General features: G+C 40.0%; 1 protein-coding gene across 5 annotated transcripts in view; it reads left to right on the top strand.

Moving 5' to 3' along the window:
* The first annotated feature begins 472 nt into the window (after positions 1 to 472).
* The window catches only part of SLAIN2 (SLAIN motif family member 2), an 83,297-nt gene continuing 59,933 nt past the window's right edge, over positions 473 to 23,836 (top strand). For 3 of the 5 annotated variants that reach the window (XM_054508930.2, XM_045881184.3, XM_045881185.3), the window contains exon 1: positions 474 to 1,158. In XM_054508930.2, coding sequence (XP_054364905.1) covers positions 770 to 1,158 — 389 coding nt within the window. In that variant the 5' untranslated portion in view covers positions 474 to 769. Of the gene's footprint in view, positions 1,159 to 23,836 lie in introns of all 5 variants that reach the window. The other 2 variants (XR_010409393.1, XM_064584452.1) reach the window with 1 other exon arrangement.

Consider the following 23,836-nt stretch of genomic DNA (forward strand, 5'->3'; position numbering starts at 1 on the left):
GCCAGCGCTCACAATCTCCTATTTCAAGTAGGCATCGAATGAATATTTGCTGAACAGACAAAATAAACTCTTTCCAAGGGGTCCGGCTAAGCGCCCACCAGAGAACCAGCCAGGAGATAGGATCAGGCGCTGGTCCCACACGCCAGTGTTTGGGGGTGGAGAACACATCACACGCCCCCCCATCCAAGACCAATAGGCGGAGAATCTGAGTTTGCGATCTTAGCCCTACCCACAGCCAAGTCTTTACTCCTCCCCCGCCTCTGCGAGCCTATCTCCCCGCGGGGGCCCCGCCTGCGGCCAGAATCGCGCTTGCCAGCCAGCGGGGCAGCTTCCCACCTCCACGGCGCTCCGGACCCGCCCCTTCCGGCCGAGGACCCGCCCACCGGCCTCGCCCACGGCCCCGCCCCTCCGCGAGCTCTGCGCCCGCTCCTCTCAGCGCCCGCCGCCGGCCGCGTCCACCCCCGACGCTCTGAGGTCACCGACGGGGCCGGGCTGCGGGGGGCGGAGGGACGGAGGGAAGATGGCGGCCGAGGCCGGATATTGGCGCCGCCTCCCCCAATCCTGGAGCCGGCGCAGATGAGGCGGCTCGGCTGGGGCCAGCGGCGCTTCGGAACCCGAGCTGGGGGGACCCTGGCGGTGGGGCCTGGCCCTGCTGTATGCCGGCGCCTCGGCTAGAGTGAGCGGCGGCGGCGACGCCTCTTTGCCCTGGCCCTCTCCCTGTCGCTGTGAGTCCGAGCGGGTGGCAGGCGGCACAGGCGGCGGGGCCGGGATGGAGGACGTTAACTCCAACGTGAACGCGGACCAGGAGGTGCGGAAGCTGCAGGAGCTGGTGAAGAAGCTGGAGAAGCAGAACGAACAGCTGAGGAGCCGCTCGGGGGCCGTGCAGGGCGTCGGCTCCCTCGGGCCCGGCAGTCCGGTTCGGGCTGGCTCGTCCACTCCCTCCTCCGGCGCGGCGTCCCCTCGGGGCTTCCCCTTGGGCCTCAGTGCCAAGTCCGGCGGCGGGGTCGGGTCGGGCCCGAGGCGGACGAGCAGCGAGGAGCTGCGGGACGCCACCTCCTTGCTGGCAGCGGGCGAGGGCGGCTTTCTGGACGAGGTGGAGCCGCTGCGGCCCGAGGAGCTGGAGCGCCTGTCGGGCTGGGAGGAGGAGGAGGAGAGCTGGTGAGCGCAGGCCGTCGGGCCGGGGCTGGGCGGGGACGGGCCCGGGGGCGGAGAGCGTCTTCCGAGGGTACCCCTGGTAAGACACCTCGCTTTGTGTAGCCAGATCCGCTCTCTTGACGGGGACTGGTGGGTTTTTTGCTTTGGCTGCGGAAGGGTCAACTGGAGTTGGGGATTCAAGGCGTGCTAGGAACGAACGGCGTTGTAGCTAGTTTTATTTTCCCCTGGGTTGTGGTGGACCCTCTGGGTTTTAGACCCTGTTGGGGTCTGTGGTTTGGCACAGCCTGGGAAGGAAGGGCTCCTCGCGGGGGGAGGAGTCGGCGGTGGGAAACTGCTTTGTAAAGAAAGGATCTTGCTTTGTGTGAAATGCTGGCTTTCGGAGTGTGGTCTGAGTATTTTGGATGTCGGGGAGGGGTCTGCATGATGAGGTATCACCGGGTGCGGGGAGCAGACCAGAGTGGTCTAGTGCGGTCGTCAGTGGTTTGGACCGGTGGGAGATGGGTACATTTCTGGCCGCGATGGGGAGACCGTGTGAATCAGCACTCCCCTTTTGGGTAGTGGGGTAAAGCTTGCTTTGTGTGAAGAGGGCAGAGGATGGTACTGCTTTGTGTGAAAAGTCAAGGGTGGAACAAGAGCCTGGCTCTTATTTTTTAAACAAGAATTGGGGCTGTCATTTTTCGGTGCTGTGAAGTGACAGTTATCACATCCGTCCTTAATTTCCATGTCATCCTAGGGGCAGAGAAAAGAAGCCCTATTTTAAAAATATAAACCAAAGCTGTATTGTCATAAGCTACTTCTTGATAGAATTGTGACCTATACCATAATATCACTTACATAAATAGAAAGGTCATGGGAGGCATTCTCCCTCATTTTATTGCAACCCCATAAAGATGTCTATGAGAAACTGTCTTAATTTATCCCTTTTTAAAGTTTCGATTTGTAGGTAAAATGTGTCAACTCTTTGTTGAAATGGAAACTTTTAAGCCAGTGAAGTGGAAATTCTTCATGGACTCTAATATTGCAGAGGTGCAACTTTACAGTTACTGAGATAGTTAAGAGCTTTGCCTGGATTCAGGCCCTGGCTCTGCCACACGAGCTGTGTGACCTTGGACAAGTTACTCCGAGCTTCACGTTTTTCCTCTATTTGATGGAGAAAACAATAGTTCTTATCTCTATGGAGTTGTGAAGATTACATGAGATAATTCATGTATGGTTTTAGCACTGGGTCTGACACATAGTAAACTCTCCAAAACTAACTGCAGTTACTCTTAAGCCTAGTTATTTAAATTGTGAAATATTTAGTAAGCTCTTATAGGATCTTGTGGGAAAGTCTAAAGATTCATTAACATGTTGATCCCTGTTCATTAAGGCAGTTACAGTCTTGGGAGCCAAGTTTTATGCAGTTAAATGAGCTAGGAGATATACAGTGAATTGCAAAAAAAAGAGTGAGAGGAACAAAAGTACTGAGAATGCTCAAAAATTGGGAAGAAAATAATGGTTCAAAGTAGCTGAGGCGAACTTTGAGGAGAGGTGGCTTAGGAGCCTGAGGGTGGGGAAAGAGTGGGAAGGGCCTTTTATGCTCTGACAATTGCTAGAGCAGAGTCAGATTATTTGTAACTCCCAATTAGGAAGGTTTGAATTACAGAGATACTCGAATATATGATATCAAGCTGTTACTTTATTTCCAAGTAATACGAAATGTTATTAGAACTGTCTATGGTAGTGACAGTTTTTCATATTAGTGTGAGATCACGTCCTCCCAAAGGAATCCTGGGTGTGTGTACACTTTAAAAGAATCCAGAATCATTTAAATATCATCACATGCCTCTTCCAAGTGATGATGATAATGATGCTCTTAATAATGAGGATTAGCTGCGCTCACGAGCCCGTTTTAGATTATGTATTATTAGAACACTGACTCCACTTGGGGAAGCTGAATACGTATTTTGCTGCTTTGGTTTCTGAGCAGAGTTTGTTCAGGTAAAGCAAGTCTTAAATACTGTGCCGGAGTTTTCTTTTGACCAGATGGTTCCTGCTTATTGCTTTGATCCTGGCTACGTATCTTGATCCTTTCCTTTTTCTGAAAAGATTTGTGTGAATTGAAAGTTTTATAAATCATTTAAAGTGCTTTAGAGTATGCTTTTGGAGTACAAGTGGGAAGGGGTGGGTGTTAGTGTGGGGGGGATGATTTCAAAGAATTAAGAATTTTTTCTTAGCATACCAAAAATTTACTTTCTGTAACTTGACACCCATTGTACCTTCTTTTTCATGTAATGTTTTTCCCCAAGTGTACACTATAAAATGCTAGTTCTGAAGATGTTAATAGATACTGTGTGAAAAAATAATGGTGAGTCTGAGGTTAAATACATGTGGGAAAAATAGTTTAACAAAAGTAAACAGGTTTCTTTAATCCTGGACCTGTTTAATATGCTAATTGTATATTGAATATAGTAAATTTCTTTTTTTTTTTTTAAGATTTTATTTATTTATTTGACAGAGAGACACAGTGAGAGAGGGAACACAAGCAGGGGGAGTGGGAGAGAGAGAAGCAGGCCTCCCGCCGAGCAGGGAGCCCGATGCGGGGCTCGATCCCAGGACCCTGGGATCATGACCTGAGCCGAAGGCAGATGCTCAACGACTGAGCCACCCAGGTGCCCCGAATATAGTAAATTTCTAAGTGGTAAACTTTTTTTGAGCTCCCAAGGATCTAGTACCTATAGAACACACTTAGAAAACAGTGCTTCAGACCAGTGGCTTTCACAGCCTTTTTGATGGCTTTTTTTGGACCCACCTTCATGATAAAGAAATACATTTTACATCATAGCCTATTACACAAGTATATGAATAATTGAAACAAATGTATCACAAAGCTATAGTTACTTTTAGTACCTGTGGTAAGCTCTAATATTTTCTGTTTTAGGGAAAAAATGCTAGTTACAACCCATTAAGCTGATTTTGTGACCCATTAATGGATTTTATCTCAGTTTGGAAAGCACTGTTACAGAACAACTCAGAAGAGTCAGAGAAAGCAGTTAACATCATTGTACGTCACAGTGTATTAGGCTATGCTGGGTAGCTTATATACGTCACAGTGTATTAGGCTATGCTGGGTAGCTTATAAACATTTTTGCATTTAATTTTCATCCACTTGTGAATTAAGTATCATTTTTAGGTAAGCAAACAACCTTTTTTTTTTTTTAAAGATTTTATTTAGTTATTTGATAGACAGCGAGGGAGGGAACACAAGCAGGGGAAATGGGAGAGGGAGAAGCAGGCTTTCCGCTGAGCAGGGAGCCCAATGCGGATCTCTGTCCCAGGACCCTGGAATCATGACCCGAGCCGAAGGCAGATGTTTAACGACTGAGCCACACAGGCGTCCAGGAAACAATCTTTCTAAGCATCAAATAACACACAGTAAATGATGGAGTCAGGGTTTGAATCCAGGACTTTATGACATCAAAGCCTATGCTGTTCCCCCTGTATTTTGCTTTTTCCAGGTATAATCCCTTTTCCATATGAATGGCCCCTTAAAATATTTGAAGACTACTGTCATGATCCTGTTGACCTCTTCTACCCACCACACACACTGAGCATTCTCATCTCTTCTGCAGAGTAAAACAGTCCCAGTTTATTTCATCATTCCTAGTTAATATAACTTTCTGATCCTTCGACCATGATCACTTTTCTCAATGAATTCTAGTTGCGCATTGTCATTAAACATGGTACTCAGAACTGTACTCAGCATTTTATTCTTTTTTTTTAAGATTTTTTTTTTAAATCTCTACACCTGTCATGGGGCTTGAACTTACAAACCCCAGATCAAGAGTTGTATGCTGTACTGACTGAGCCAGCCAGGTGCCCCTGTACTTAGCATTTTAGATGATACTTGACCAGACAGTGTGTGGTGGATACACCTTGCTTGAGGTAAATGCTGTTATTTTGAAACCAAATATTTCATTAACAGTTTTGGTTTCTGTTGCTTATGTTTAATATGATCCAGTAGTGTCAATTACACTTAGTATCTTTTATACATTAATTGTTAAAATAAGTCTCCCTAACCCTGTTTTTGTGCAATGAATTCTTTAGGCTTTTGTATTTATGTTCATATATATACCATATATATATATGGCTTATATTTAAATTAGTCTTGATTTCATTTCTTAGTCTTGATTTAGGCATTTAATATTATTTTTTGTCATTTTCACATTTGATAGGCATACCTACTGGGTCTTCATTCAAGTTGTTAAAAATGTTAAAATGACAGAATAAAGGGCTCTGAAATGTGCAGCTCAACTAGAATCCCTCCAGATTAACATCAATCTATTAATCAGCACACATTGTGGTTGTTCAGTAACTTAGTTCCATTTGTTATTATCAAGCCCATATGCCATTTCTTAAAAAGATTTGTCAGAGGGAGAGCTTGAGTGCACATGTGCACACAAGCAGGGGGAGCGGCAGGCAGAGGGAGAAGCAGGCTCCCCGCTGAGCAGGGAGCCCAATGCGGGACTCGATCCCAGGACCCTGAGATCATGACCCGAGCCCAAGGCAGACTGAGCCACCCAGGCGTCCCCATATGCCATTTTGTATGGATATTATGAAAGATTTTGCCAATTGCTTGCTATAATTAAGTTATACTGTGCCTACAGTGTCTTAACTGCAATGAAGTAAACCTATCAAGGTAGAAATTGCATTTTATTTGTTTTGACTTGTTCATGGTGAATCCTCTGGCTTTTTCCTTTTTTAACTTCACATTTTGTTTAATTCAGTTTTGAATTTTGCAAGGAATAAGTTTGGTCTAGAAATTCTAGACCTGCTTATTTTTCTCTTTAAAAAGTATCATATTTCCTCTTACCTACACTTTTGACCCTGACATGTTATTTTATTAATATTTTTTATATTTTTATTTAAATTCTAGTTAGATAATATACAGTGCAATATTGGTTTCAGGAGTAGAATTAAGTGGTTCATCACTCACATAAAACATCCACTGCTTATCATAACAAGTGGCCTCCTTAATACCCATCACCCATCTAGTCCATCCCCCATCTCCCTCCCTCCATCAACTCTGTTTTCTATTGTTAAGAGTCTCCTATGGTTTGTTTCCCTCTCTTTTCCCCCCCTCCCATATGTCCATCTGTCTTGTTTCTTAAATTCCATGTGAGTGAAATCATATAGTATTTGTCTTTCTCTGACTTACTTCATTTAGCATAATACACTCTAGCTCCATCCGCATCGTTGCAAATGGCAAGATTTCATTCTTTTTGATGGCTGAGTAATATTCCATTGTGTGTATATGTACATATACAATATTGGCTATAATGGACATTGCTGCTATAAACATCAGGGTGCATTTACCCCAAATCTGTATTTTTGTATCCTTTGGGTAAATACCTAGTAACACAGTTGCTGGTTGTAAGGTAGTTCTATTTTTAACTTCTTGAGGAACCTCCATACTGTTCTCTAGAGTGGCTGCACCAGTTTGCATTCCCACCAGCAGTGTAAGAGGGTTCCCCTTTCTCCACATCCTCACCAACATCTGTTGTTTTGTGTGTTGTTAATTCTAGCCATTCTGACAGGTATGAGGTGGTATCTCATTATGTTTTTGATTTGTATTTCCCTGATGATGAGTGATGTTGAACTTCTTTTCACATATCTGTTAGCCTTCTGGATGTCTTCTTTGGAAAAGTGTGTATTCAACCTGACGTGGTACTTTAGATTGACATATTTTGAATCAATAATTCAGTGACAAAATTTCAATTATTTTACATTATTTGGAGGGGTAGGCCTAAATCTGTTTCAAGCTATATTCTGGCTTACATTCTGACTTACTGTCTATCACCTTGCTTTATTTGAAATTCAGTTTCCTTTGACAAATGTTTATTTGGGCTGTCCATTTGAACAAAGTATTGACAGAAATGCAGAAGGTAAAGAATATTTCTGCCCACTCTTTGTCATTTAGCCTTATTGCATATTTTGCTCCCATATTATGGGCTATCCCTCTTTTGATACTAATGTCCTTAGTATACTTTTTTTAATCCATAAATATTTGTTGATTGTAATTCACATGCAATAAAACTTGCCCTTAAGAAGTGTAATTTAGTGGCTTTTTTTAGTATATTCACAAACTTGTGCAGCTGTCTGATTCTATCAAACCACTATCTGATTCTAGAACATGTTCATTAGTACCCTTCCTGCCCCCCTGCTTAAAAAACAAACCCCCAAAAAACCACCAAACCCATTATCAGTCACTTCCCATTTCCCCCTCACCCCACGTCCATTTATATACTTTCTGTGAGTATGGAACTGCTTATTCCGGTCATTTCATATAAATGAAATTATGTAATATGTGGCATTTTGTGTCTGGCTTCTTTCATTTAGCATAATGTTTTTAAGGTTCATGTTGTAGCATGTATCAGAACATTTCCTTTTTTTCATTTTTTTTTTTTTTAAGGTTATTTGAGATAGCACACGAGGTGGGGGAGGGTCAGAGGCAGAGGGAGAGGGAAAAGCAGACCCCCTGCTGAGCAGGGATGCCTGATGCAGGACTCAATCCCAGGACCCAAAGATCATGACCTGAGCCAAAGGCAGCCGCTTAACTGAGCCACCCGGGCGCCCCTTTTCATTCCTTTTTATGTCTGAATAATATTGCCACATTTATCCATTCATCAGTTGATGAGAATTTGGGTTCTTTCCACCTTTTAGTTTTTACGAAAAATGCTGCTATGACCATTTATTTACAAGTTTTTATATGGACATGTTTTCATTTTTTGAGTATATACCTAGGAGTGGAGTTACTAGGTCAAATGGTAACTCCATGTTTAACTTTTTGAGAACTGCCAGACTGTTTTCCATTCCCATCAGCAATACACAAGGGTTCCAGTTTTGCCACATTCTCTCCAACACTTCTTGTCTTTTTTGTTATATAGCCATTCTACTTGTATCTCATTGTGGTTCTGATTTGCATTTCCCTAATGACTAATGGTGTTGAGCATCTTTTCAGCTATTTATTGGCCATTTGTCTGTCTTTGGAGAAATGTCTATTCAAACCATTTACCCATTTTCTAATTGTGTTAATTGTCTTTATAATAAGTTGTAAGAGTATATATGCTGGATGCTAATCCCTTATGAAATATATGATTTGCGAATATTTTCTCATTCTGTTTTTTTTTCCACTTTTTTTCTTTTTTTAAAAAAAGATTTTATTTATTTGTCAGAGAGAGAGAGCACAAGCAGGGGGAGCGGTAGGCAGAGGGAGAAGCAAGATTCCTGCTGAGCAAGGAACTCAGTCCCAGGCCCCTGGGATCATGACCTGAGCCAAAAGCAGACACTTAACTGACTGTGCCGGCCAGGTGTCCCTGGGTTTTTTTTGTTTGTTTTTTGTTTTTTTCACTTTCTTGATGGAGTCCTTTGAAGCGCAAAGTTTTTAATATTATAAAGTTTTATTTATTCTTTTGTTGCTTGTGCTTTTGATGTCATGTCTAAGAAACCTGTGTCTAATCCAGGATCACAAGATTTATTCCTATCTTCTAAGAGGTTTATAATTTTAACTCTTATATTTAAGTCTTTGATCCGTTTTTATTTTATTTGAAAGAGCACGTGCACAAGCAGAGGTAAAGGCAGGCAGAGGGAGAGGGAGAAGTAGGCTTTCTGCTGAGTGGGGAACCCGAAGCAGGGCTCAATCCCAGGACCCTGGGATCATGACCCAAGCCGAAGGCAGATGCTTAACCAACTAAACCACTCAGGCACCCCTTTAATCCATTTTTTAAATTGTGGTAAAATATACGTAATATCAAATTTGCCACGTTAAACCTTTTTTTTTAAAAAAGATTTTATTTATTTATTTGAGAGAGAGAGAAAGCATGAGGTGGAGAGGGTCAGAGGGAGAAGCAGACTCCTCGCTGAGCAAGGAGCCTGATGCGGGACTCGATCCCGGGACTCCAGGATCATGACCCAAGCCGAAGGCAGATGCTTAACCAACTAAGCCACTCAGGCGCCCCTTTGATCCATTTTTTAAATTGTGGTAAAATATACGTAATATCAAATTTGCCACGTTAAACCATTTTTAAATGTATAGTTCAATGGCATTAAAGTACATTTTATATTGTTGTGCAACCATCACCACCATCCATCTTCAGAACTTTTTCATTTTCCCAAACTGGAATTCCATACCGATTAAACAATAACTCCCCTTCTCTCCCTAGCCCCTGACAGCCATTCTTTCTGTCTCAATGATTTGACTACTCTAAATAACTCATATATGTGGAATCATACAATATGTGTGCTTTTGTGACTGCTTTATTTCACTTAGCACAATGTCTTCAAGATTCATGTTGTAGAATGTCTCAAATTCCTTCCTTTGCAGGGCGGGGTAGGGGGCTGTCTCTAAAGCTTTATTTAATCTTATAATCCTCAATGGGCAAGAAAAAGCAACACTTAAATCTTCCTATCCCAAACCTGAGCTGTGTGATGCATATGATTTTCATATTTAAATATGGAATTTATATGTATATGCTATTTTTTGTGGCACAAAACCCCCCACAAAAGTCAGCCTTCAAACAGTTTCCAAGTATATAGTTCATTATTGTCAACCACATTCACATTATTGTGCATCAGATCCCCAGAATCCTTCCATCCTGCATGACTGAAACTCTACACCCACAGAACAGCAATTCCTTGCCTCCCTTTTCCCCAGCTCCTGGCAACCACCATTTTACTTTGTTTCTATGAGATTAGATGCCTCCTAAGTGGAATCATGTAGTATTTGTCTTTCTGTTACTAGTTTATTTCACTTAGCATAATGTCCTTAAGGTTCACTCGTGGTATAGCATGTCATGTGGTTTCCTTTTTTAGGACTGAATAATATTCTGTTCTATGTATATACCACATTTTCTTTATCCATTCATCTGTCAGTAGACATTTGATTTCTCTCTACCTCTTGGCTATTGTGAATAATGCCACTGTGAACATGAGTGTACAAATATCTCCTCAAGTCTTTGCTTTCGCTTCTTTTGAAGTAGAATTACTGGATCAAATGGTAATTCTGTGTTTAATTTTTTGAGGAGCCATCATACTGTGTTCCATAGCAGCTGCACCATTTTGCATTCCGACAAGCATTACAAAAGGATTCCAGTTTTTCCATGTCCTTGCCAACATTTGCTTTGACCCATTTTGAGTTTTTATATAATGTGAGGAGGAGTCCCAATTTCTTTCTTTTTGCACGTATATATCCTGTCACTGTACCTTTTGAAGACTTTCCTGTCCCCATGAAATTGTCTTGGTACTCTTGTTCAAATCGGTTGTCCATAAATGTATGGATTTATTCCTGAGCTCTCAATTCTATTTATTGATCTTTGTCCTTATGCCAGTAGTAAACAGTCATGATAACTAAAGGTTTTTAGTAAGTTTTGAAGTTGGAAAGTGTGAGTCCTCCATGGAGTTTTGTTCTTTTTCAAGATTGTTTTGGGTATTCAGTCTCTTGTATTTCTATATGAACTTTAGGATCAACTGGTAAATTGCAGCAAAAGCAGCTGGAATTTTGACAGGGATTGTATTGCGTCTATAGATAAATTTGTAGATCAGTCTATATTGAGAGCTTAACAGTATTTATTCTTTGAAATTGTGGACATTGGATGTCTTTCCATTCACTTAGGGCTTTAATTTCTTTCAACTATGTTTTGTAATTTTTAGGTTATAAGTTTTGCATTTATCTTGTTAATTTTATTCCTAGTTATTTTATTCTTCTTGATGTCATTGTAAATGCAATTTTTTCTTAATTTCATTTTTTGATTGTTCATTGCTACCATATAGAAATATGGTTGATTTTTGTTTATTCATTATATTCTGCAGCCTTGCTGAAGTCACTTATTAACTGTCATAGTTGTTGTTTTGTGTGTGTGTATTTCTTAGGACTTTTTTATATATAAGATCATGTCATCTGCTAATAAAGATAATTTTACTACCTCTTTTCCAATCTGGGTGCCTGTTTTATTATCTTCTTGCTTAATTGCCCTGGCTAGAACATCCAATATAATGTTGGATACAAGTGGTGAAAGTAGACCTCCTTCAGTGTGATTTTTATTGCTCTTTTATTTTTAATTATAGCTAACATTTATTGCATTAACATATGATAGATACTATGCTAACCACCTCATATTTTGTCTTCATAATAATTGGATATGATCAGACTATTATTAACCTCCATTTTAAAGATGGGGAAATTAAAGCTTAGATTAAATAATTTACTTATAGTCACTCAAGTATATGGCTGAGATTGGATTGGAACCCAGTTAGTCTTATTCTTTATTTTTAAAAAATTTCAATCTTTACCTAATTCTAATTATCTGTATTTTTGTTATTTTTAAGATTTATACTATTATTTACTTAAGGGTATTATGTGTCCCCCCAGTTCTGTCTTTTGGTCATTTGTCTATAATAACTTGATGTCTGTGTACATTTTTATTTCTGTATATGAGGACCTCTTTTTGTACTCATTATTCTTGTGCTAAATTGGCCTTTGGGGCCCTTGGGAGTCTGATAACGTAGTAGCTGAGAGCTTTGACTCGAACTAGATAGCCTGAGTTGAAGTCCCTGCTCCCAGCCTTCTTACCTGTGGGACCCTGGGCAAACCACTTAATCTCTGTGCTTGAACCTCTTCATTATCTCCAAAATAGAAATGATTATTGTAATATAGAATTTAATGTAATATATGTAAAATGTTAAGAACAGTTCTTGGCACACTGTTCACTGTTTTATTATTTTAGTTTCAGATTTGCCTATCTTTGCATTGAAATTTTAAAAAACTTTTAATTTTGGAAAATTTCAAACATATAAAAGTGTAGAATGAACCTCAACTTATTACCCATCTTTAACACTTAACACCTCATACCATTCTTGTTTTATCTATACCACCCAAACCTCAACATCCTGGACTATATTGAAGCAAATTCCAACCAGATATCATTTACTTACTAAATATTACAATAGAAGATAAGGACTTTTTTTTTTTTAACATAAGCACAATACCAGTTTCACTCCCATTAAAAATATTTTTTAGCATCATCAAATGTGCTATGAATGTTTTTAGATCAAATTTTCTAAAAATTGATTTGCTTATCTGTGTTTAGAATTTTTTTATTCTGTGATAAACTCTAAAATGAAATGTTCTCTTCAAGCATTTTGATCATTTTCATATCCCCAGTTAATTTGTTGGTGATGGTCAGAACAGACCCAGTTCTCATTTCTTTCCCAGCCTTTTGAGAAATTGTTGAGGCAAATCACAGATTTCTTAGGTTTTCTGCTCTGTGCAGGGTGAAGTTTTCAGCAGATGTGTAAATACCTGAAGTGGTTCCATATCACTATTACATCTTTTCTTTGTACTAGAATTGAAATTTGTGTTAGTAATATTATTCATATCTTCCCTTGGCCTGTTGGCTTGTAATCAACTCTCATAATATCATCCCTGTTTTTACATGTACAGTTATTTAACATTTTTAGTTAATTTTGGTTTTAGTGTTTCTGTGCTTTGATTCCATGTACTTTTACTCTTAGGCTCCTACATTTTTGTAAAACAAAATAATTTCAGTCTAATTTTCCATAAATCCACATTTTCTTCACTAAATTTACCTAGAATGTTGTACCTTATTGAGGAAAGAAGCAGTCTTGGGTTTCAGAGAAAGGAGTTTTTACTAATGGCTTTTATTAGAATTTTTTAAGGGCCTCATATAAAAGAATGAACAAGTACATATACGCATAAAAATCTTTACTATTTAAAATATTTCTTGTTGAGGAGAGTTAGGAACTGACTTGTCCATCTCTTCAAGTCTCTTAAGATTGTTTTCTCCATCCTTACTGTGAATTGTGCTAATTGAAGGGAATTTACATGTGGGCAAAAGGGGAGTGTATATGTGAAATACTTTCTAAATGAGTTTTAGGTTGTTTATTCATCTACTCTGCTGCACTTTTGTAGTTGAAAGTTTAATATTGCACATATAGTGACTGCATTACCTAATTAGTATTTGTTAGTTAACATTAGTTGTTAGTATCTAGAAGTTTGTAATTTTATTTTTTCCCTTTTTTCTTTGAGAGAGCCATTATTTGTTGACATAAACCCCTGTATCTGTAGTGGAGACAATAGATTGAAAATAGAGATGTTAGGAAAAATTGATAATGAGTTGTCAGGCTCTTTGCAGGGCCCCTAGGAACTTTTGCAGAACATAAAATCATAGAAAGTGAAATTAGAAATGGACTTTGAGATCAGGTGGTCATGCCTCTTGTTTTTAAGCTGTTTAATATTCAGACTGGTGAGGACAAATGGTTGTATCTTCTTAAAAATGTTTGAGGGACCCCTAGGTGGCTCAGTCAGTTAAGCGTCCAACTCTTGATTTCGGCTCAGGTCATGTTCTCAGGGTTGTGAGATTAAGCCTCATGTGGGGCTCCACGCTGAGTGGGGAGCCTGCTTAAGATTCTTTCTCTCCTTCTGCCCCTCCACTCCCCCCCCCCAAAAATTTGAAATTAGAAATCGAATAAGTCATTCATGTCTTGTTAAATCCATTTTACTTTAAATCAATTTTCTCTTAAGTTTATGAAGACATATTAAACTCAGACTGACTTCTTATCAATAAATTTTATTGATAAACTTCCCTAACTTAGATAGTATGTGGTTTTTACTTGCTGTGTTTTTTCCCTCACGGTCCTTCATATCTAAGAATGAACTTTATTACATGGCCTCTTTGTTTTTATGTATGCTTTTCATGGGAGACCATTGGTAGAATTTGACTGTAATTTTATTTGCTAAGTCTAGATTAATAAAGCATTTGATTTGTATAATTATCACTACTTATCTGAATAGCTTGGCAGTTATTTGCTGATTAACATCTTGAAGTTTGTTTTCTAGACTCTTCTGTACCAAGGAGATGTTACTTTAAAGTAATGTGGCTCTTTGCCACGTGTGTGTGTGTGTGTGTGTGTGTGTGTTTTAAATGAATTAAGAAATTACACATCTAGATGAGCATTTTATTCCCTTCTTAGTGGTTTTCCAGTGATTCTGATGTGACTTAAAAATTTTTTTATTAAGAGAACAAATACTTAGAACCCCTATGTGTAAACAGCACAATGTTGGGGAAGCTGAGAGACATAATAATGCAGGTTCTTGCTTTCTTAAAAAATGGAATTTGGCCAACAAGGGCCACATGGTTGGTAAAATATATTACGGTCACTATTGTTTAATTATATTCTGTATACAAAGTACTGTATAAGGCATTTTATGCATGGCAAATCATTTAATCTGCATAATTTTACATTATTATCTCCATTTTTTATTGTAACATATGCAAAACAAAAAATTACCATTTTAACCATTTTAAGTGTACAGATCAGTGGCATATACACTGATTTATGCAATCCTCACCACCATCCATCTCTAGAAGTTTTTATCCTTCCCCATTGAAACTGTATAAACAGTAACTCCCCAATATCCCTATTCTCTTGCCCCCAGCCCTTGGCAGCTACCATTCTACTTTCTGTGTCTATGAATTTGACTACTCTAGGTACCTCATGTAAGTGAAATCACAAAGTAGTTGCCCTTTTCTGTCTGGCTTATTTCATTTAGTATTGTGTCTTCAGAGTTCATCTGTGTTGTAGCATGTGTCATGTTATCCCCATTTCACAGGTAATGAAGTTAAAGTCACATAGCTGATAGAGTGAATTGAGACTCATGCTAAGCGTGAGAATAAAACATTTGATGTGTATTTAACCTATGGATATTTAGCTTTCGGAAGAGAATGTTTTTTAAATATTTGAAGGAGTATAATGAGGATTATTAGACTTACTCTGTATAACTCTGGAGATCATTACTAGAACAATAGGTATAAATTAGAGGCAGGCAAATTTTTATTTAATATAAGTTAGAATTTTCTAATAGAGCTGTTTCTAGGTGGTATGGACTGTATTTTTTTTAAACTTTTTTTAGATTTTATTTATTTGATAACGAGCGAGCACAATGGGGGGGGAGGGGCAGAGGGAGAAGGAGAAGCAGGCTCCCCACTGACAAAGTGCTAAGCTTAAATGTGGGAGAGATCTTTAGCAATGGGAGCATCATAGATTTTTTTTTTTTTTTAAGATTTATTCATTTAGAGCGAGCAAGTGAGGGGAAGGCTAGAGGGAGAGGGAGAAAGAAACTTCAACAGACTCCTCGCTAAACTCAGAGCCCAGTGCCAGGGTCGACCTCACCACCCTGAGATCCCTATCTGAGCTGAAACCAGGAGTTAGATGACCAACCAACTGCGCCACCCAGGGGCCCTTAGATTTTTTTTTTTTTCCTGAATCTATAGCACATTTTTCTGAATATTCTCAGTAATGGAAGATTCTTTTCCTTGTGAGGGTAGGTATGAGTTTTGAAAACTATTAAAAGTCATTATTATGCTAGCAAATAAAAATGGGTTAGCAAGGTATTTAAAGTCTTGAGCAGTCCAATTCCAGTTCTCCTTTTTCCTGTGTTTACTTACTGTTGCCAGCAAACTTCGTGGACATTCCTGCCCGGTGGCATGTTCTGATGTTCATTCAGCAACAGAGCACCTTTTTTCTTTGTGAAATTCTAAATATCCTGCTTGGTTTATTTCCTTTTCAGTGTTACCTACCACTGTTTACACACCATTTTTAGAGTCAATGTAACAAGACAACCTTGTACTTTGGTCTCTGTAGTCTATCTAGATTGTGAGCAGTTTCAGCAGAGGGACAGTATCATATTCATCTTCATGTGTCTGAACAGGCTCTCAGTATCTTATGTGTAGTAAGAGTTCAGTTACATTAAATTACATTGAATCAATCTGATTGTCAGTGATGTTAGGTTGAAATGAGGTGAAGCTGGAAACTAATGAGATCAAATTCTTGCCTGACTTGACTCTTAGGCTAGTTGAGATGAGGAGTTTCCCACACATTCTGAATACTAGCAGTGTTGAATCTACACTCTCGCATGATGAATTAAAGAAGAAAATACTGTCTACATAGTGTCTGATGTTAAAAAGATTTTATTTCTTTATTTGACAGAGAGAGACACAGCGAGAGAGGGAACACAAGCAGAGGGAGTGGGAGAGGGAGAAGCAGGCCTCCCGCTGAACAGGGAGCCCGATGTGGGGCTCGATCCCAGGACCCCGGGACCATGACCCGAGCCGAAGGCAGACGCTTAACAACTGAGCCACCCAGGCGCCCCCAAAAAAATCAGTTTTAAAATTAAGATAGTGATATCTCTTTGGTGGGTTAACAGATGCACCCTGTTTCAAACTTATTTGTACTTTTTGTGATTTCTAAATTTCCTGTTATGAACACAAATTGCTTTTATAATTTAAAAAATCCTATTTATGGGACTCCTGGGTGGCACAGTTGGCTAAGCATCCAACTCTTGGTTTCAGCTTTGGTTGTGAGATTGAGCCCTGCGTTGGGCTCTGCACTCAGCGAGGAGTCTGCTGGAGATTCTCCCTCTGTGCCTCTCACTCATGCACGTGTGCGCTGTCTCTCTCAAATCTTTTTTAAAAAATCCTGTTTATGAGATTTAAGTCAGTTTCATTACCTTGTGGTCACATAGGTAGGGATCATAATATAACATGATACGTTAAAAAGCCATTGATGTTTTCCTTATTACTTAGTGGTAGTAAGATTGTATATCAAAGATGAAAAAAGGGGCGCCTGGATGGCTCAGTCATTAAGCGTCTGCCTTCGGCTCAGGTCATGATCCCAGGGTCCTGGGCCTGCTCCGCGGGAAGCCTGCTTCTCCCTCTCCCACTCCCCCTGCTTGTGTTCCCTCTCTCGCTGTGTCTCTCTGTCAAATAAAGAAAATCTTTTAAAAAAAAAAAAGATGAAAAAAATTTGGTTCCAATAAGTTTAAACATGTGTTTTTGATAGAACTGGAGCCCAGGTCAGCTGTTGTATATGATATTATCTATTATTCTTGTTTTTAACTTTGCATTTTAAAAATGAAATTACTCAGGGACGCCTGGGTGGTGGCTCAGTCGGTTAAGCGTCTGCCTTCTGCTCAGGTCATGATCCCAGGGTGTTGGGATTGAGGCCCGCATTGGGCTCCTTGCTCGGCAAGGAGCCTACTTCTCCCTCTGCCTGCCGCTCCTCCTGATTGTGCGCGTGCTTGCTCTCTCTCTGTCTCTCTGTCTCTCTGACAAAATCTTTAAAAAGTAAAAAATAAATAAAAATTTTTTAAAAATTAAAAAAAAAAAAGAAATTGCCCAAGTGTAAATTTTCTTTTTAATTTTTTAAAGATTTTATTTGAGGCAGAGCAGAGCAAGAGAGAACACAAGCAGGGAGGGGCGGGCGGAGGCGCAGAGGGAGAGGGAGAAGGAGAAGCAGACTTCCCGATGAGCAGGGAGCCTGCCACAGGGCTCCATCCCAGGTCTCTGGGATCATGACCTGAGCCGAAGGCAGACGCTTAACCATCTGAGCCACCCAGGCGCCCAAAGTATATCTATCTTTGTGGAGGTGGAAAACCGTGAAACTTTTTTATTTTCCGGGAATATCAGATAAGGAACCCCAAAGCTGTGTGTAGCTCACACCTTCTGGGCAAAGAGATCTGTATGCCAAACTTCAGGGAACCTGATGCTGATGCCTTGTAAACCAGAAGGGCTTTTTCCCTTCTCCCCCCACTTACCAGGCCCCCTGCCTCCTTGCTTGTCTGCTAGGAACATACCTAAAACTATATTTGTAAATCAGTTTAATTTTGGCTTTTTTTTTTTTTTTTTTTTTTTTTTTTTGACAGAAAGAGCACACAAGCAGGGAGAGCGGCAGGCAGGGGGAGAAGTAGGCTCCCCTGCTGAGCAAAGAGCCCAACATGGGGCTCAATTCCAGGGTCCTGGGATCATGACCTGAGCTGAAGGCAGATGCTTAACTGACTGAGCCACCCAGGTGCCCCACATTTTTTATTTTTTATTCATTTCTTAAAGATTTTATTTATTTGAGACAGCACAAGAGGGAGGAGGGTCAGAGGGAGAGGGAGAAGCAGACTCCTCGATGAGCAGGGAGCCTGTTGGTCACCGGGCTCAATCCCAGGACCCTGAGATATGACCTGAGCTAAAGGTAGATGTTTAACCAAATAAGCCACCCAGGCGCCCCTAATTTTGACATTTTTTTAAAAAGGAAACAATTTGAGTGGTAAGTAGCAGAATTAAGTGTCTTAATGTAAATGGGTTGAGTTACAATAACGTAGTGTTCCTTATGGTAAGGACTCATACTAGCCAAAGCACACTGCATGTTGTCTCATGTGCTAGTTTAGTAGCAAAAATGAACATGTAGAAGTATGTAAGTTTTGGGGCGCCTGGGTGGCTCAGTCGTTAGGCGTCTGCCTTCGGCTCGGGTCATGATCCCGGGGTCCTGGGATCGAGCCCCGTGTCGGACCCTCTGCTCAGCGGGAGGCCTGCTTCTCCTCTCCCAATTCCCTGCTTGTGTTCCCTCTCTCGCTGTCTAAATAAATAAATAAAAATAATAATTTTTAAAAAATATGTAAGTTTTAAGACTTTAGGTAATAATAAGTTTTTATTTTGCCTGTTGCATTTACTCAAAGTTACATCCTCTGGTGTCTTTCACTTGGGAATCCAAATTATGGAGGAAATGGACACCTTTAGGAACAAACCAGCTTATTGAAGAGGAAGGCTTTGTCAAACGAGGTCTTTAAACTGGGTGTGGCTCCAAAAAATGCAAAACCTGCAGTTTGCTTTGACTTTGAAAAGGCTCAAGTGCTGAAATAAAAGTGAAATTTCTTAAAGGTGTTAAAGGGTATATAGGGAGGAAAAGAAAAAGTGATTGTATCTCCTTGAAATGTGAAAAATAATAAAAACAAGATAATGCAGTACCATAATATCTGATATGATTTTTTTTTTTCTTAAGATTTTATTTATTCATTTGAGAGGGAGAGAGACAGAAAGCACAAGTGGGGGAGAGGCGGAAGGAGAGGGAGAAGCAGACTCCTGGCTGAGCTGGGAGTCCGACATGGGGCTCGATACCAGGACCCGGAGATCATGACCCGAGCAGAAGGCAGACGCTTAACCATCTGAGCCACCCAGGCGCCCCTGATATGAAAATTTTGAAAGTATTTGGAAAGGTAAGGTGAAGAGGGAGATAGTGTTTAGTTAAGAATTAGAGGTTTAGAATCCATGAGGATGAATCAAACCATCTCCCACTTCTACAGTTTACTAGAAGGAAACTCCTCCCACACACAGCCCTCCATTCAAGAGATTTTGCTCATTTCTCTGTGTGAAATAAGTACCAACTTTACTCTGTGAGAGTAAAAAAGTACTAACTCTGTGTGGCTGTTAAAGGGTTTTGTTTGAAAGGTGTGAATAAGAAGCAAGGGTGGGCCAGGCCAAGTAAGTGGCCTGTATGTCTGATAACATTGAGGAATGGAACTTAATAGATGCTATCGAGTTAGGAGGTTTTAGAAGTATGTATTTAGTGCCTATTTAGTATTGTATTTTATAAGGATGATGTAATTAGGTTGTATGTCTTTATTAATATTAGATGCAGAAAGAATATAATTTAGTAATTTCAGGATGTGAGTATTTTTTGAGTGGGCTTGCTAATTTCCTTTCTAGGAGGGAGATAATTGACTTGTGTTGACTTGTCATAGTAAAATTCTTGTTTGCCATTGGTTATTTTTAGCTAGGGCTGTTCTGGAGAGGATTAAAAAATGAAATTTAAAAAACTGATGAAGGGGCGCCTGGGTGGCTCAGTCGGTTAAGCGTCTGCCTTCAGCTCAGGTCATGATCCCAGAGTCCTGGGATCAAGCCTCGCATTGGGCTCCCTGCTGAGCGGAAGCCTGCTTCTCCCTCTCCCACTCCCCCTGCTTGTGTTCCCTCTCTTGCTGTGTCTCTCTCTGTGTCAAATAAATAAATAAATAAAATCTTTAAAAAATAAAAAACTGATGAATCCTAGAAACCTAAGTCTAGAGGCTTGGAACTTCACAAGCAGGCATTACAGGTCTCAGTGGTAGTACATCAAGTGAATGAGAGAGGCTAACAGCACTATGTATAATCTAGTTTTGTCCTAATTCATCTTTAGTTTCCTGTCTAGCACCGTGCCTGGCCAATGGTACTTGCTACGTTAATATTTCTTTAAATGAGCAAGTAGAACTTGATACTAAGGCTTCAGGGTACTTACAGTTTAATTTGGAGACAGAATGAACATGGAATTCGGGTCTCTCTGAAACCAACAATGAGAGTTCATAGAAGAAAGGCATATATGGACTTGAATGTGACAAAGGACTTAGGTACAGGTGGAAGGTATTTCTTGCTGTTCTGTCAGAATCAAAACAGATGAGTGCTGTATTTGAGTAGGGTAAAGAGAAAGCCTGTGAAGATACCTCAGTGAAGTATGTTGGGGAACAAGTGAGAAATCGTTGGGTTTGGGACCATACTGTGGATGGCCTGTGAAATCTAGGAAGAGATTTTTGAGTGGTGGAATATTCTTAGCAAAATGGTGTTTTGGAAAGATTAGTACGGCAATTGTATGTAGGTGGGAACAGAAGGCAGAGCTATGCTTAAAGGGCTAGAAAACTGAGCCTCTGAGTTTTATCAGCCTCTTGTGCCCAGAAGCACATGGCAAACTGGAATTCAGTCTTTCCATTTCATTCCAACTCTTCATAATTGATTACATAAAAATCATCATATCAAAGTAAATGATTAAAGATCAGAGTAGTTCCTCTATTTTTTTTTTTTTTAAGATTTTATTTATTTGACAGCGAGAGACACAGCGAGAGAGGGAACACAAGCAGGGGGAGTGGGAGAGGGAGAAGCAGGCCTCCCGCAGAGCAGGGAGCCAGTGCGGGGCTCGATCCCAGGACCCTGAGATCATGACCTGAGCCGAAGGCAGACGCTTAACAACTGAGCTACCCAGGCGCCCCAGAGTACTTCCTCTTATAAGACATTTACATTGTTTAAAAATAGCATTTTGGTCTTACTAGCTTTTTTTTTTTAAGATTTTTTATTTATTTGACAGAGACAGCGAGAGAGGAAACACAAGCAGGGGGAGTGGGGGAGGGAGAAGCAGGCTTCCCGCGGAGCAGGGAGCCCAATGCGGGGCTCTATCCCAGGACCCTGGGATCATGACCTGAACCGAAGGCAAACGCTTAAGGACTGAGCCATCCAGGCGCCCCCTTACTAGGTTTCTTACATGAGGATATTGACATTTGGGGCCAGATAATTCTTTGTTGTGGAGGCTGTCCTGTGCATTGTAGGATGTCTCCAGACAAAAATGCCTCCAGATATTGCCAGATGTCCCTGGGGGCAAAATCACCTTAGATAATTGCCTTACAGCATACATACACGATACAGCCTCAACCTAACCAGAAGTATTTAGTGCTGTATTGCAGGAATAAGGATTGCATTCTAGTAACTGTGTTCCCTTTACATTTCTAAGTCATGAAATAGTAATGTTCTGAACATTAAGAAAAACTAAAGTAATTTATTGTACAAACCTGGGCTCTAATTGAGAGTCAAGGGAGTGCTAGGATGCCAAAACAACAGGCTTAAATTAGGACTTCCCTGGGCAAACTGGATGAACGGTCATCCTAGGAGTTAATCTTCACACATACATTTGGTACTTACTATGAGTAGAGTAGTATGTTAAAGTGGTAAGAAGTAGGCTTGAGCACTATGGGTGGTTGGAAAGCCTCGTGAAAAAGGCAAGTCTTGAATTGGTCTTGAAGTGAGGCTTGAATTAGATCAGGAATATGAAAAGGAAATTCTGCCCCCTACCCCCCATTGTTAAAATTATGAACAAAGACATCTGTGGTTTAACTATCCAGGATGCATGAGATGAACATTTGTCTGGTTTGGCTGGACAAGACGGTTTTTTACTGGAGTACATGGGAGAGAAGATCAAAGGATGTAGTTTTGGATGAGACAGTAAGATCTTAAAAATTAAGCTGGGGGCTGTATTCTAAATTTTTTTTTTTTTAAGATTTTATGTATTTGTGCGAGAGAGAATGAGAGACAGCATGAGAGGGAGGAGGGTCAGAGGGAGAAGCAGACTCCCTGCTGAGCAGGGAGCCTGATGTGGGACTCCATCCCGGGACTCCAGGATCATGACCTGAGCTGAAGGCAGTCGCTTAACCAACTGAGCCACCCAGGCGCCCTGGGGGCTGTATTCTGATGAGAAAGTTTTTGAGCTGTGAAACAATGTTACACTGATCTGTATTTTAGCTAAATGGTAGTGGGCAGAGGATAGATTGGAGGAGTAAAAGTCTAGTAGGTATGGGGAAACCACTTGAGATTATTAAATTGCTTATGTTGGGTGAGATGCGGGTCTAGACTTGAGTGAAGTCAGTGGAAATGAAAAGGAAGGGTTGGATTTTAGGGGCATTAATGAATTGATAGGATGTGTTGATTGAGCACATTGAATATGTAGAGAGAGAAAACAGTCAAGGTTAGCATAAAACTTTCATTGACTGGAAAAAATAGTGGTGCCATTTTGTGTTTGTTTGGAGGTATTTGATTTTGGGAGGATGTCTGTAGTAAACCATTGGAGCTCTATGATACTCAGAAAAATTAGGACTAGAACTATTTGAAACTAATATATGTCCAAAGAATGATAGTTCTCAAGCCTACTTCTTACCACTTTGTTATGATGAAACAAAAAAAGACTTCTTCAAATTAAAAGTTTCTGGTTAAATATAGAATAAAATAGTAGGAACAAATTTATAGTTGTATCCTGTGAGGCAGCAGTTGATAAAGTAACAAAAATCCTGTGATACAGAAAATGTGTGACGAAATAAAACTCAGTTTTTACACTTGTAATGTGTATTTTCAGACCCTATGTCATCACTTCTAGTTTTGGTAATTAAACTTTAATAAGTGATGTGAAAACTGATGGGAAAGGAAGAAAGTTAAGAGATGGAGAATAGGTTCAACTTAGTCTCTTAAAGACCCTGGCATTATTGATAACTGTCACTTGGGAGAGAGCCTGGTTAGTTGTTATGAGTATTTTGAAAGGAACAAATGAAGTGGAATGGATACGAATTAAATAGAAAAAAAGTTTTTTTAAATTTTTCTTTTTTTAATTAGAAAAAATTTAGTTCTCATCTTGTAACTAGAGTTTACTAAGTGGTACAATCGAGAATAACTAGAATTTTTGTATAATTTTTCAAGAAAAAGTGCAGTGCCCTATTATGGATTCTTTATAGTTATTTCTTTCATTCATTCTGCAATATTGAATTCCTTTTCTACTATGTACAGGGCAGGTTTCTTTGGGGTTGAGGGTATAGCATAAGAGATGATGGGGATGCCTGGAGTCCCATATGAAAGACAGTTATATAATATATAAATAAATATATATAAATAAATTGTATATACACACACACAACTACAAATTGAGGACTAGATTGGGTTTTCTTTCTAGGAAAATGTCAGTTCTAGAAATACCGTCCCTCTCGCCTCTCAAAAGTATTTTATGCATTCTGACCATTTCAATATACGGTATATGTCGGGAATCCTCACATACTCTTATCTTTCTTTTTATATAACTCAAAAAGAGAAGAGAATGTCTGAGCTATTCTTAACTTTAATTCTATAAACAGTACAGAGTACCATTCTCACTTCTACTCTGGCATGTAACATAAAAATATTGCCAGATTTTCTTTAGCACTTTAGTTACCTGATGTTTTAGGCCAACCTGTTGTTGGGGATAAACACAT

The sequence above is a fragment of the Mirounga angustirostris genome, unplaced genomic scaffold (assembly GCF_029215605.1).
Source record: "Mirounga angustirostris isolate CCGP_5_RB_7025 unplaced genomic scaffold, mMirAng1.0.hap1 SCAF_2, whole genome shotgun sequence".
Classification (NCBI taxonomy): Eukaryota; Metazoa; Chordata; class Mammalia; order Carnivora; family Phocidae; genus Mirounga; species Mirounga angustirostris.